Source organism: Trichoplusia ni, chromosome 19, assembly GCF_003590095.1.
Source record: "Trichoplusia ni isolate ovarian cell line Hi5 chromosome 19, tn1, whole genome shotgun sequence".
Lineage (NCBI taxonomy): Eukaryota > Metazoa > Arthropoda > Insecta > Lepidoptera > Noctuidae > Trichoplusia > Trichoplusia ni.
Genome location: NC_039496.1, coordinates 5,001,814 through 5,016,568, shown reverse-complemented (window position 1 = coordinate 5,016,568; position 14,755 = coordinate 5,001,814). Strand labels below are relative to the sequence as shown.

General features: G+C 34.4%; 1 protein-coding gene across 1 annotated transcript in view; it reads left to right on the top strand.

Moving 5' to 3' along the window:
• The window catches only part of LOC113503300 (limbic system-associated membrane protein-like), a 92,625-nt gene that overhangs the window by 17,275 nt on the left and 60,595 nt on the right, over positions 1-14,755 (top strand). The window contains exon 2 of the mRNA XM_026885154.1: positions 875-1,052. Within this exon, the coding sequence (XP_026740955.1) occupies positions 1,013-1,052 (40 nt within the window). The 5' untranslated portion in view covers positions 875-1,012. The remainder of the gene's footprint in view (positions 1-874; positions 1,053-14,755) is intronic.

Sequence of the window (14,755 nt, the reverse complement as noted above, 5' to 3'; positions counted from 1 at the left end):
TGTTTGTAATGGTAGGTAAGCGTAATGTGGCAGCTTTTTCGTTACAAAATTGGATTCGTGTGCAGTTCGGTGAAAGTTAGAACTCTCATTGGTGTCAAAAGATTTTAATAATTTTATGATTTCTCTCTGAAATTAGGTTAATCATGTGAATAATTAAATTAATTAGTTCATTATTAAAAAAAACGCTATAAGTTACGAAGCGTTTTATTAAAGAAGGTTTTGTCTTGAAGAACAAGCATAACAGGCCAATATCACAATCTAAAACAATTTCAAAATTCAAAGACTTTTATTGAAAAGTCTTGTCCTAAAGTGTTTGGCACTAAAAGTGGAGTTTAAGAGGCACTGGCTGTGGGCATGTAATATCGTTTGCTAGAAAAGCAATAATATGCAAAAACGCTGACTGCTCCGTCGTTTTACTAAGTGCATACCCCTTAGTTTAAATGGCGATGGTATAGTAAAATATAAGTGTTAGCCATTATAATTCTAGACGGCCTTTTATTATGATGTATGTATATGGTATTATTTTTTTGAGTTTTTGTTTTTTCGCTTCTTTATTCCTAAGAGTAAATTCGAAGCAGACAATGGTTGCACTTACAACAAATTTAAATTTTGTATACCTACTTACGAATATGGATACCTCTTACCGTTTACTTAAATTTTTATTGATTCAAACAAAGTCTAATAAAGCTTAGTAATTATTCTTCACCCAAATTGATTATCTCTATAAACGAATTCCTAATTTAATTTAATAAAACAAAATGCAATCGAAAAAAGAATCAATCTTTTTCAAATGACTGTAACAATATACGTCTGAGAGTGGCGTGCGCTAGAAACTATTTTCATGAAATAAAAATACTTTTTTTTCTTTTCACAGGTCCATTGTGTAGACTTCAAGTCCTAGTGAATAGTGAATGTGACTGGCAATGACATTTGAAAGTGAACTTTTCGCCTAATGAAGATAAGTGATAAAGGAGTGTGTTTGCTCTAATGATGTGAAAAAAAAACCATCGTAATGTGGCTTGCGGCGTTGGTGTGTTTTTTCTGTCATTTAGGTAAGTTTCATACTTTTTGCTCGTTACCTTTTTGGATCTTTGTTTGAAAATGTAATAAAAGAGATTATTTGTTTGCGGTGAGAGTGCATTGTTATGAAGAGTTTGCGCATTGTTGCTAATTATGAGCCAATTAGAGAAGTGCTGTGTCAACACAGTATACGTTGAAACGTATTTCCCAACTCTTGCGGCTTTTGAAACACTTACGTAACTTTGTTTTAAAAAACTTAATGTTTCCATATTCTTTTACTTTGTAAGAATGGCGTTTGAGCGGCTACATTAACAAAATACGTATTTGTCAGTAGAATAACTCAGAAATCCTAAGCATTTGGCCTCTTTGAAGTAAACCATGTAGATACTAATTAGAGGTTACTCCGCGGTGTTCAATACTCAGTAATTTGGTGCTAATGAGCGCGTTTTCGCCAATGAGCCGTAAAATACTGGGTTAACTTGCTACCTACCAAATTAGACCTTCCTTACGAAATCAAGTAATGGTTCTAACAGTTATATACAAGAATCAAACGAGAAAGAAACTGTTTTACTAATCTGGAAAAATAATCTGAAATGTAGAATTTGGACATGTTAGTTTGGCCTTTAAATGTGGAACGTCAATTTTCTTTTGTTTTTGGACTTCGTAATAACTTGACGATGCACTTGTACTGTGGTAACCCGTGTAAAGAAATCTGATCAAAGAAGAACCGATGCCTCACAATTTTGTTCCTCAGAGAAGTAATAGCATCCTTATTACAATAGCGTTAAGATTTATTTTTGTGATACATACTTTATTGACGTGCGGTCCACCGTAAATAATTCTATGAAAACCCTCAGAGACCGTTGAGACGTGGAAAGTACTTTGCCATGGTTTTTGGCTTCGCCTTGTAATGTGAGGGCTGTACGAAGGTAATCCCTAGGGATCGATTTCAGAGAACCGTTGTGTTGGATACCCGTTGTTTTCAGGTATGCTCAACAGTTTGTTGATCGATAATTTTGAATTGTAGTCGAGATAACAAATTGTGTGCTCGTGGCTAAGCTATAACCGCATAAGTGATACGATCACAGGTTAAGCTATGCTTGACGCGGTTGGTCTGTAGATGGGTGACCATCTTTGTCATAACAAGTTCCTCCGTGTTTCGGAAGGCACGTTAAATTGTGGGTCCCGGCTGTTATTCCTACATCTTTGACAGTCGTTACAGGTAGTCAGAAGCTTGTAAAAGTCTGACAGCCAGTCTAACCAAGGGGTATCGTGTTGCTCAGGTAACTGGGTTAAGGAGGTCAGATAGGCAGTGGCTCCTTGTAAAACACTGGTACTTAGCTGAAACCGGTTGGACTGGTAGCCGACCCCAACATAGTTGGGAAAAGGCTAGGCCAATGATAACAAATTGTGTGCTGTCATCAGGTGAAAATTTGTTCTTTGGTATACTGCCTGGCCCAGCAAACGTTGTAGAAAACGCACGCTCAGATAAGGTCGTGTTTTTACCTATTAGGCACGAAACCTTTATCAAAGAAAAAAAAAATTTTTACAACTGAGGAAAAGTAAGATCGTAGGACGCAATATGAGAAAAATCTTTTGAGGGTTTGATCAAAAATCGAAAGAAACATCTCAAAGTAAAAGACTCAAACATAGTCACGGTAGACACCTAGTGTTGCTTAAAAGGTACCTAAAGTTCAATTATTTTTTTCTCGTTTCGCGGAAAAATTACAAACGAGTGTAATCCATTATTAAAAGAATATATTTGCGGATAACAACAATATATGGCAAAAAAATTGTTAATAGGCTTATGTTTAAAAATGAGGATATATCATAAATTAATTCAAAAGCTTTTAAAAATTGAAGCTTCGGCTAGCTTAGTATACCTATTAATTTACAGTTTTATGATATCAAAAATAATCTAAACTAAAACTTTAATATATAAGAAACGAATTCAATCAAAATAATTAAAACTACCATAGAATTTTGAGCTTTGAAAAAAAAGTAATACAGAAGACGAAAAAATTCCGAAACAATCTAAACCTCCTAACAATCAAACGAAATAATGAAAACAAAAATGTCAATACCTTTACCACGACCATTCCATATCGATAACAATAGCATCGGAAATCTCCGCAAATATTCCGACCCTTTCCACTACGTTATCATACATGTACACGTTCAATTACATCAATCCGTAAAATTACATACGTACGGCGCAATGGATGGGGAATAACGTCGAAACTCGTTCTACATGCCGTGAAAATTGAAATTGGAATGTCCACCATTTTGGGCTATGTCAGGGGTTTCGCACTCGGATTTTTATTTTCCTGTCTAGTGTCTGTAATAAAAGTTGATGATGTTACTTCTCTTTGAAAATTCTTGAGCATACGGTATTGGGAATATTGGGAGTAATTTGCATGTCATGTGTGTCACACATAAATATTCTAGTTATAGTTCTGTTTACAGATTTGTACCTTTGTGTAATTGAGGCAGTATGAGATAGATATAAAGAAGTATAATAGATAGAAGTCGAAGTCGTGCATTATGTCATTAATTGCAAATAATACCTTTAGAATAAACTTTAGAGAGTCTAAGTATATATTATACTAATCTTGTACTTCTTCTCTTTGTAAAAGACATACTAAGTCGGCTTTAAGACTAGGCCATCTGACCGTTCCCAGTGTAGCCTCGTTAATTAAAATCCAGGCATCTGGCGACTGTTAATTAGAACTGAGAATAAATGTTATAGTTAAACACTGCTGTTAATCATAGCATACTGCGGTTTAAAAATGACACACTGTTTCCCGCAGTGCCTTCTCAGGCTATTAATTTTAACGATGTAATTAGTAGAAAAGAAAATTACAACTGTTGGTGCTGGAACCGAAATTTGCGCGCATACAATATTAAGTATCATTACTGTAACTGCTTGCAATCTCCAAAAAAAAAAAACAGTAATCCGTCGTGAAGAAAATTGTCTAATCGTATGAACAAGAAAAGCGATGTATGAAATGAGTTTGCTTAGCAGTCGCTAGCGCAATGTACTTTACATTTACTCGACAGCAATACATGCAGGTTTAACCTTGAAACTCGATTTGAATACATAAAACCTGACCTGTTAGATATTATCATTCCTGCCGCGATATTCCCAAGCCACGTTTATCGGCTCCCAAGCTTCTGTTCACGTTTAATCGGCTATTTTGGAGTCTTTCAAGCTGAGTTAGATACTAACAATCACCGTCTGGCGCCTTTCAGGCGTAGTAAACGTAGAACGTTGCTGTCAGCGTAATCTAACAATAGTAGTCGACTTCGTTGTTACCTCGACCGTGTAGAAGCGATTCAAACGTCTTTTGCATCCATCCGTTCCGCAAAAAATAGTCTTATCGACTTGAAGTAGTTTCTGCATGGGTAGCTTACAGACTATTAGGGGTATGAGAGCTGTAAAGAGTTGGATGCGCTGTCACAGAGCAGAACTTTTTACTTCGGTCGAATAAAAGTGTTTGTTCTTTGAATATTCGGTACTATTAGATACCAGGAAGGATGTATAATGTAACATCGTTATGTTGACAAACAACACGAAAGACGTAACATCGTCTTTGGTTCGCTTTGAAGTATTTCAACATTATATCGTACACTTATCGCCAAATCGCAAAAACAAATTTATTCATCTTCCATTCCAAAATCAACACTCTTTCACTCACATGAAAATTGTTCCACTAATAAGAAAATGCGATAACCAATCCTACCGAGCGCGGTATTCACACAATGTTTCCGTGACTATTTTCGAAGGCACGGAAAGGCCGTGCGGTTTAAAATGACACACAGGCCGCACCAGCGGGCTAGCCAATTAACTTGTCGCCGCCAACAGATATTAGATTGCCCACATTTCACAGAAAATGGAAGCGGAGAAATACTTTAAGAAGAAAACCATATTGACGAAAAATGTCCCGGACATTTTTGTGGTGTTGGACGTTATTGAAATAGGGACTGGCGTAGTAATTGGACATGTCAGGAACGCCTTTGATGGTGTTCGGGAATGTAATTGTGTAACGGGTATGATTCAGTACGAGGAGATTATTGGTAGCTTCTATTATAGGATAGCAATATAAGTGGAAATGTTACAGATATTTGTGCAAAGGTAGGTATTTGAAATGTAGATTAAAGCAAAAAGAAATGCTGAACAAATTGAGAACACTCACTTTTTAGTAAGCGGCGTAAATGGACCTGTTCTGATCATCTACAGAGAAAACCTGAAATGTTATCTATCTCAGTGAGCGAGTTAAAAAAAGTTAAGGCTGGAAACCCGATAAATATCAAGTAGTTAGGAGTTTCGCCTGCTTCTTTAACTTAAAGTTAAGAACTTACTGGTTTGCAAATTTTTTTCACCACGGCATGAGCAAAATCTCACGTCGACGCGAAGGAATCTAAAGTTTTCATCTTATCCAGTTTCAAAGTTAAAGTTACTGCTTGGATGGGTACAGCGCAGATTTGCGGGGTCAAACTATGTTGAAAATGGTTATGTTTTAAATATTTTACTCAAGATATGGATTTCCAGCTACGTTTTATCGTTTTAGTCTGAAAGGATTTTGTTCTTTAAAAAGAGTCGCGTGAAATACTATCGAATCGATCTCTAGTTGGGATACTTTTGCACAATATGGCACGTCTTTAGTAAGAATTCTATAAAATATTTTGACACATAAGAAGACCTCGTAAATTACGATACTACTTCCTTTTATGGAAAATGTCGGTACATAGCAAAAACGAATGCTTAACATTGCTCCTCTGACTCAAAACCTTAAATAAGACTAACTAGTATGTTTTAGTCATCAAATTGATAAAGAGCTGTGGTTCCAACCGGCTTCCCACACAGCATCTCAGTGCAGACATCTGGCGACCCAATTAACTTGTCACTACTAACGCTGTTACGTAGAGCCCTTTAAAATTGCACAGATCTGGCTTCGTGCACTGAGAATTTGATATCATGATGCCATGCTGCGCTAAATTTCGGCTGTTTCATATATTTTAGGGGATTTTGGGCAGGTAGCTGTTGTGGAACCGATCGAGAATCGATGGAAGTAAATTGTTGGGTAACATGTTTTGGCTCAAGATATTAAAGGCATTTGTAGGACTAGCACAGTATAGCGTTTGTAGGAACCGATATTTTGTTCTCGTTTCAGTAAAATTCCTTGTTTAAAGTTTTGAATTATCAGATGACTTTGTTACCCAAAGTTTCACCTGGTTTCATGACAGACAGCTTGGTAACAGATGGACGGACATACAGCGATTTAGTTAAGTAGTAATCCGGTTTTGCCCATAAAACAAACCATAAAAAAATTTTCCTTCTCTTTGTAAGAAATTGTCAATAGGTGACAAAAATTTGAATAGGAAAACCAATTCTTTGGGAGTACTGAATATTAATTTCTTGGAGAAAGGTTTTAAAATGGCACTTTTAATATAATTGAGGTATTTTAAAAGCGTTAAAGGTTTTACTTTAAATATCTCGCGAAATTATAGAGATGAGTAAATATGGTTTTACGATGACGATAAACGGTTGTCGCATAGCATAATTCTGCATCCATGCACGAAAATGAGCCACATCGCTGATTTTCACTACTTAACATGATAGCCTCGTTAAACATTAAATTATAATAAAATACAATTTAAAAAGAGCTTAAAACTGAACACAATAAGGTATATAGTATAATGTACAACCAAGTCTTTGTTCTTTAGCTGAACGGTATATTAAGTAGATCTGCACACAGAGAATTCTATTTCTTTGAGAAGTATTTTGTATTCTAAGGCTTTGACCAGCCTTGGAGAAAGTAGTTAACGAAGAATTTATCTCGATTTTCTATATGTTTCAAAGCATTTTAACTTTTTCTTGGTAAATCCAAATGGTAAATTATTGACTAGATTTCACTTAGCCTAAATAGTATATCAATAGATTTCAGTGGCATATATTTTGATGCTTGACTGGCTGTGTTGTTAAACTTCACTTGTCTAAATGTTCGGGTTCATGAGATACAGCCTGGTGACAGACAATCGTTTCATTTTTACCCTTTGGATACGCAACCTTTAAGCGAATTATAGACCCATAGCAAATTATACGCTGCAGTGATATTAATTTTGATTCCACAGAATAAAAAAAAAACATTACTATTTACGAGTAAACCTTGACGAGGTAAGCCTTTATTTCAGTTACTTTACCCATTATGAATTATGGACATAAAAAAGAACCGCGGATTTAAAATTCATTTAATTTTAACTTCATCTCCGGAACTTTACGGCTACGAATGAATGATTAAGCAACTACTTACATTATCCTGTACTGCATTTATTTAATTAATAATTTTGTTGAAATAAATTATAATAAGATATCGCACTGCAAATAAATGAATAAAGCTTTCAATTGATGCTTTTGAGTGAAATAGCATTCATTTGGTTTTGATGAAGATTAATTTTAATTTATTGGTCTTTTATTTCGTGCTCGTATCTGGGTCAATATTGAAGGAACCTCCTTACTGCTGCCTCTTTTGAAAGAAGTTTGCAGAGCGTTGATAAAACATCGGGAAATGGCAAAGGCTCTGGTTGGTAAAATATGGCAATTAAATAGAGAAAATGAAGCAACTTCTTAAATCTTATTTAATATGTCAAATGCTTTCCTTAAAATCGGTTAAGTGATAGTTGGACTCGCGATACTAAGGATTCCGTACAATAAGCTAAAGCAAAAGAATTTTTCCTATCACTTTTTTGACCGCGTAAACCGAACATTTTTCGTGAGTTTGACTCACTCATGGCCATTTTTTTATTCGGTAGTAATTTGTAAGCACATTTCCTACAGCATACGAAAGCCTGTACATAATTAAGATAATTTTGCATGTATTCATGTAATGTATATGGAAATATGAAGGAAATTTTCATAACATGTACATTTTCACGCTTGGCGTCCCATGCATTGATTACGCTGGCGCTGGAGCCATACAAAATTGTATCCCTTTTCATAAAAATAGATCGGCAGGATAAAAAAAGGTTTTCTGATCGAATCCTTCAGTACAAGGTCGGAGGAAATCTGAGTAGTCCTGTGACGTTTTTCGATAGTAATGGAACCCTAGATTATAAATAGATGAGAATTATAAATATTGAAGTATCAATACACCGAAATACCCCACAAAGAAAACGGTTTACAAATTTTTCAAGTTTCGTCTGGAAGTAAAAGATAGTGAAGTTTTGCTGCCCAAGTATTATTTTTAATTCCTCTCTTTTTGAGTGATTGATGTAGAGCCTGCTATCAGACCTTAAGCCGCCCGTAGGCCCGTGATGAGGCTTAACACGTTGATGAAACCCGTGGTTACCTCACGACGTTTTCCTTCATGTGATTTCCTTAAGAAAGCGATTAATACTTTGTAATGTGCACATGAATTAGGAAATACATTCGAGCATTCTTCACGCTTTACTTTTCTGGAAGATTAAATTTTATGTAACTCATGCCGTTGCTGAATAATATAGATACGCACAATACATAAACCACAAAAGAAGACATTTTTTTTTCTGTAGTCGTATTAAAATAGTTTATTAAACTGTTTTAATTATTCCATGCAAGCAACTGATATTGCCAAATCGAAATTAATAAAAAGCATGTACAAATCACTAAACATTCCATACAAGGCTCAAGAAAAGCGAAGTTTTCTTGCAAAATTGGCAACAGAAATAAATCTACTGTCGAAATTTTAACCACACGAGATGTAGCTTGCTGAAACTGGGCATACAACATAGTGATAGGGCTTTATTTTTACCCTTTGCGTTCAAAATCCTAAAAAAAATAACCAGTATGCAATTTCTTGGATACCCTCAACAGAAATTGCTAGTTATATTAGAAAATAGACCGTAGCATAGTGTTGGAAGCTTCGACATGCCGTGGTTAAAGCGGTTTGGGCCATCCACACAGCATCTGCACGCTGTCAGTTAGCTAGCCAATTAAGTTGTCACTACGAAGCTATTGGATAATATCAGAGTCTCAATCGTGGAACTATGTGACATTATAATTTTGTCTTTCTTTATTTAATGTACGGTTAAAATGAGACTACGCAAATATGTTTTATGTTTAAGTATGGTTATTAGAAGTCTTATAAATGCTTTACATAGTTTGATACTAAAGTACCCGTCACGAGAAGCTATAAATTATGTAAACAAACATCTTTTACTAAGTAAACATTTTATACTGCGAGATAATAATAAATTGACCATATTCAATCGACATGAAATATAGACGGGTTATATGAAAGTAACAACCTATTTAATTTAGTCGGATCATATTTTAACGACGCAAAGCGCTATCGTTTGTGTTTCTTGGTACCGGAACGCGTCCGTCGCAGGGATTGTGAACTATCGGGACGCCATTTTGAAATAAACGCATCATTCGAGTTTCGAATGCGTACGAGTTTGTTTCATTGCTTTGCATATATCGCGGATCTGGTTGTTATTGTTAATTTTGTTATTGTTTCGTTATCACTTTTTTATTGTTGTTACTTTAATTGTTGCGTTAATTTTATTTGTTATTACGTATAATGGAGCCAGTAGCCAGTACATCTAAGGAAATAAATTCGCCACGAAAAAAACGTCAAAAGGTGCGTAATACAATTTATCTAAAATATATAATAAGTAAAAAGAAAGAGTTGTTTGTTCAAACGCGCTAATCTTTGGAAACTTAAGGTTAATATTAGAAGTAGGTTTTAAATTGTGAAGTAATTGGTTAGGTTAATTGGTATACCTGGAGATATAGCTTGAGCTTCGTGTGACAAGTGACTACCAGCAGTAGTGGTAATGGACAATGCACCATACCACTCAAGGCGTCTTGAAAGAATTCCTACTACTGCCTGGAAAAAAAATGATATACAAAATTGGCTTGTAAGTAAGAATATTTCTTACGACGACAATGAAATTAAGACTGAATTACTGCTAAAAGTAAAAAATGTTAAAGACAATTTTAAAACTTATGTAGTGGACGAGCTTGCAAAAAAATATAAGGTGGAAGTATTGAGACTCCCGCCATATCATTGTGAGCTTAATCCAATTGAGCTAATTTGGGCCAACGTAAAAGGATATGTTGCTCGCAAAAATACAAATTTTAAATTTGACGAGGTAAAACAATTATTACAAGAGGGACTGCAGCAGATTACTTCGGAAAATTGGAAGCGTTGTGTGGAGCATGTTATCAAGGAAGAAGATAATTTTTATTCCAAAATCGATGAGATGATTGATAAAACTGTAGACAGCTTCGTGATACATGTCACTGATTCTGACACAGAAATGGAAACATCTGAATCTGACGAATAATTATTCTTAAATAATATTTATGTTAATTAATATTTGTTACTTAATAATTTATTAAATCTTAAACAAATTCATTTTTTTTGTTGGTCCAAATGTTGTGAACTCCTGAACACTTGTTTACAAAATTTATAGCTTCTCATGACGGTTACTTTAGATGGGGTATATGAAAATTCTTAAAATATATATTGGAGAAACGTAAGAATAATACGTTTATTTACTCTATATGAAAGACGCAGACTAAGGTTAAAAATATAGGAACACAGTATACAGAAAGATATACAATAGAGTATTTCGTAATCCTAATTCTGTTCATTGCGTGCTCAATCAAATGAGCTAAAATTGTTTTTGCGAATTTGACACACACCCATTGAATACCAACGTTATCCTAAATGTCACCAAACATTTCTGGGAGTTGTTTAAAAAAAATCCAACGGTTTTACTGACAGTACCTATGTGATCCCTTGCCTGCTAAGCCTTGAAAGAGGGTTATTCGTATTTCAAAAGGTCTATTTATAAATAGTTTCCCCAAAATATAGTCATTTGAAGTAGGGAAAAGAGATTTGCTCAACAGTGAATTATGGTCCAGTCGATTTTTAATTTTATTGCCTTCAGATAGAGCTTAGTTTGAGTTAGCAGATGAGTATATAGGCTTTGTGGCTGAAATTAGATTATATCGTATATCGGTGTACAACAATTTTGAGTACGTTCAACAATGAGAATCTATTACAAGTTTCAAAATAAAATTTCGGAAAACAGAGACTACTAGTTGAATTTCTATTAAAATATTTTAATATTCGCCTACAAATTTACTGTATCTTTAGAAACCGCCATGAATTTTTATTAAGATATCTATAAATGGTTGTGTCTTTACAAAATAAGCTCTCGTTTTCGGCAGAGTTGTTTGTTTGTTTAATACCCAGTAACAAGAGACGCTACAGGCAAAAAGTTTAATTATTTTGTTTCATAAATATCATGTTATGAACCCTTTTTATGTTTGACAATGGAGAGAAAAATATCTGTATGAAATATAGGCAATATACTGAACAAAGACAACTACTACAAAAATACTAGATATTAAATAAAGACATTTATCGGGTGTGCTTTGTTATTACATTTAATTTATTAGTATGCACAAAGATTTTACAAAGCAACATTTTTTTTATGATATTATACCACTGAATACATGTCAGTTTTTATTGTAAATTTGTGTTATCTGATATTATTTTATTTTTTTCTTGTATTTCCTTGTATCTTCAATTTATATTTCAATTTCGTATGTTGTACCGATTAGATATAAGTTACTGATGTTGATAAGTTATGTTTTATGTGTATATGAGTAGTGTAATTGGTTTTTACCGTTCTATTCTATTCAATAAATAAATAAATGTCAAAAATTTACGTGATTGATTACGAATATTTTCGTTTATGATTAATTTCTAACAAGACTTAAGTTCTAAATTAATTTCTTAAATCCCGTTATTGATTCAAGTCCTGAGCTGAGTAAAGGCAACAATAAGTACAAAGAGACCATGATTTCCCGGATAAGCTATGTGGCGTTTATTAAACAGAAACCCGCTCAGCGGGTAAGCTTAATATTGCCTTCATTTACTTCCTCAAAAGCAATGTGTTTCTTCAATTTTCGAGGAGATAAATTTCGGTTTTGTATACCCAATCTCTATTACACGGCGGTGTCGCGTAAAGAACTTAAGCTCACCCCGGGTGAGGACAAAGTCATTGGATAATCTACTGATTGTGCACAATCTACAGCGCCTAGCCATTTAGGTGGCAAATTAGGTAGACCCTTATCCTAAGTAGGTTTTATTTCGACTTATCCCGGCTTACTTACAGTGGGCCAAACCAAATATATCTTTGAATATATTTTCACACTAAATAGGATTGTCGATGTTGTGTGACCTATCCGAATAGATTTATTTCATTAAGCTCCGCTAGTTTGAATGGGAGTCTGATGGATGAAACGTTTTGTATGGACGTGATGCCGCTACATTTTTAAAGCAAATTTGATTCTCTTTCAATAAATACTATCAATATTTGAAATCAAATACAACTAAAAGCACATGTTTTTTTTATTAAATAAAATGCCAAATTGTAACTTAAAGCAGTCGGTGTTTTCACAAGGCCGAAATAGCGTGAACGGTACATAGCTATTTGCTATGTTCGGTTCTTCAGTCTTTAAATTTACTCAGTTTATACCAACTTTGTACACACAGTGTAACAGTGACGCTTCTATTTCTCGCAAGGGATCGACATAAGTGTTTACCCAAGTTTCCTCGCCTACATTTCACCCAAGACGTATTACATGTGTCCCAAGTGATAAGAGGCGAGGCAAACCGCCATTCGCAAACCTGCTTCGAATTGCAATGAGTAGGACGTACAAAAAAAATCCTAGCATCCCAATTGATAATTCAACATTCGGGCCGACACAATCCCGTTGGTCGATCAATGCGATTGTTATAATCAAATGCAAAGACGGTAACCAACCTTTTCGGTTCCAATTTACCTTCTTTCACAAGGCGTAGATTTAGAGGGTTTTAACAGCCACGTAGGATTATCTCCGAGTAGTATTACACCGATAATCTGATAAATTAATTTACGAAAATCCGTTGGTAACAATTCGTCTTGGCGGTTCTATTTATATATGAACAAAAGATCGAATAGAATCTGTAATTGTTTGAGAATAGAGTTTACTTTTCATAATCGCTTTAATCCCTTCATTGTTTGCACTGGCCTCTAATTGGTTGATGCTTTGTTAACTTTGCTTTAGCGGCCGACTGATTTTGTAGTTAGATAGGTACTGTTTAATATGCGTATATTAAACAATATGTTTTTAGCAAAATAAACCATGCTTTCAAAAAATAATATAATGTTCATTAAAATTCGACGGCTGTTACATTATTTTTGTTATACTCAAACCTTTTACGTATCCAGGCTTGTAATTATTTTTACTGAAATATAACGGGTCATTAGTAAATGATAGTCGAGTACTATTATAGTGATTTAAATCCTGTTTTTTGCAAAGAACTGCGTTTCTTTCCAGCTTAGGTCTTGGCCATAAGCCAAAGTGAAGTAGTTAAAAGGTCTTCAGTTTTAGTGCCATTATACAAAGGTACTAAAACAATGTTTTAATCAAGGTTTAAACCTAAAAGGGTTCATCAGTAAATTAAACTTAGTTTTTTATCAACACCCGCATTAATGAATTTTAGCCTCGAGCCTTTAAAAACATTCAAACGTGGGAATTGAACCCGTGATACTTACCGCGCTCTGTGTTTGGTGTGGTGACTTCTACTATTCGGCTATGTATGGTCAAAAAATAACATCGTAACTTTGAAAGCCTAAACCCATTTTTTCATCTGTAATGTTTAGCTCTAACTGTAGCAAGAAATTCAGAGCACAATTGTGTACAAGGCTTCACAGCCATCAAAAAAATTGTCGAAATTAAATTAACAGGTGCTAATTATGATAATAATGATGATGATTGAGTATTCTTAGAACTCTTTCTGCACCTGTTGCGAGAGAGTGTTAAGAAAAAAAATATCAGTGTGAAAAGTAATAGATAGTAAACTGAAACTTTAAAAATACAAAAACGAACTTTATCATTCTCTTGTAGTTTGTGGCTTTTCGTAATAAAGATAAGACAAGACAAATTACGTTTACCTGTGCTACCTCGTCATCTTAAGACCCTTAAGGTTTACGGGCTATTTAGAGGACATCTTTAAATAGACGGGTCTTTTACTGAGGGTTACAATCTTGAGTTTACGCAGTCAGTATAGCAGTTTAGCAACAACATTATCTTAATACAAGTTGCTGATCATGGTTTTGTTTGTTAGGATATTGGATTTTCCTTTTTTGGTTACAAGTCGTACTCTAGTTATTATTTAGTTTTGTTAATTGTTATACATTTCCTTGTTAAACTTCATTATTATTGTTTTTTCTTCACCCTATTTGCTACCTTATTAAATGACGTAACGGTTTACTCACGCGTATTTATCGGGGTAGCCCGACTAGTTTCGGATCCAACCGGAGTCCTTAATCATGAGCAGACGCGGCGGGATCGCGAGTCGAATTTGCTACCTTTTTTGTACCAAGTTTTTATTTAAATTCGTCCAGATGTGTAATGGGAACAGCTAGCAAACACATATTTGTTTGTTTGCAAGGAGTGCGGGAAGTTTGAACACAAAAATAAAACGACTTCGAACAAAATACGTCCTTTAAAATATTTTAATTTGCAGATATTATATTCCTTTACGTAAATACTATTACTCGAGTCAGACCAAGTATAAAAAAGAAGCTTGAAATAAAAAAAAACATGTTAAAATCATACCAAAGTACTATTTTTTAAATACAACCATATTTATACTCAAAGGATTTAATTTCACGTTCAAAATAAATA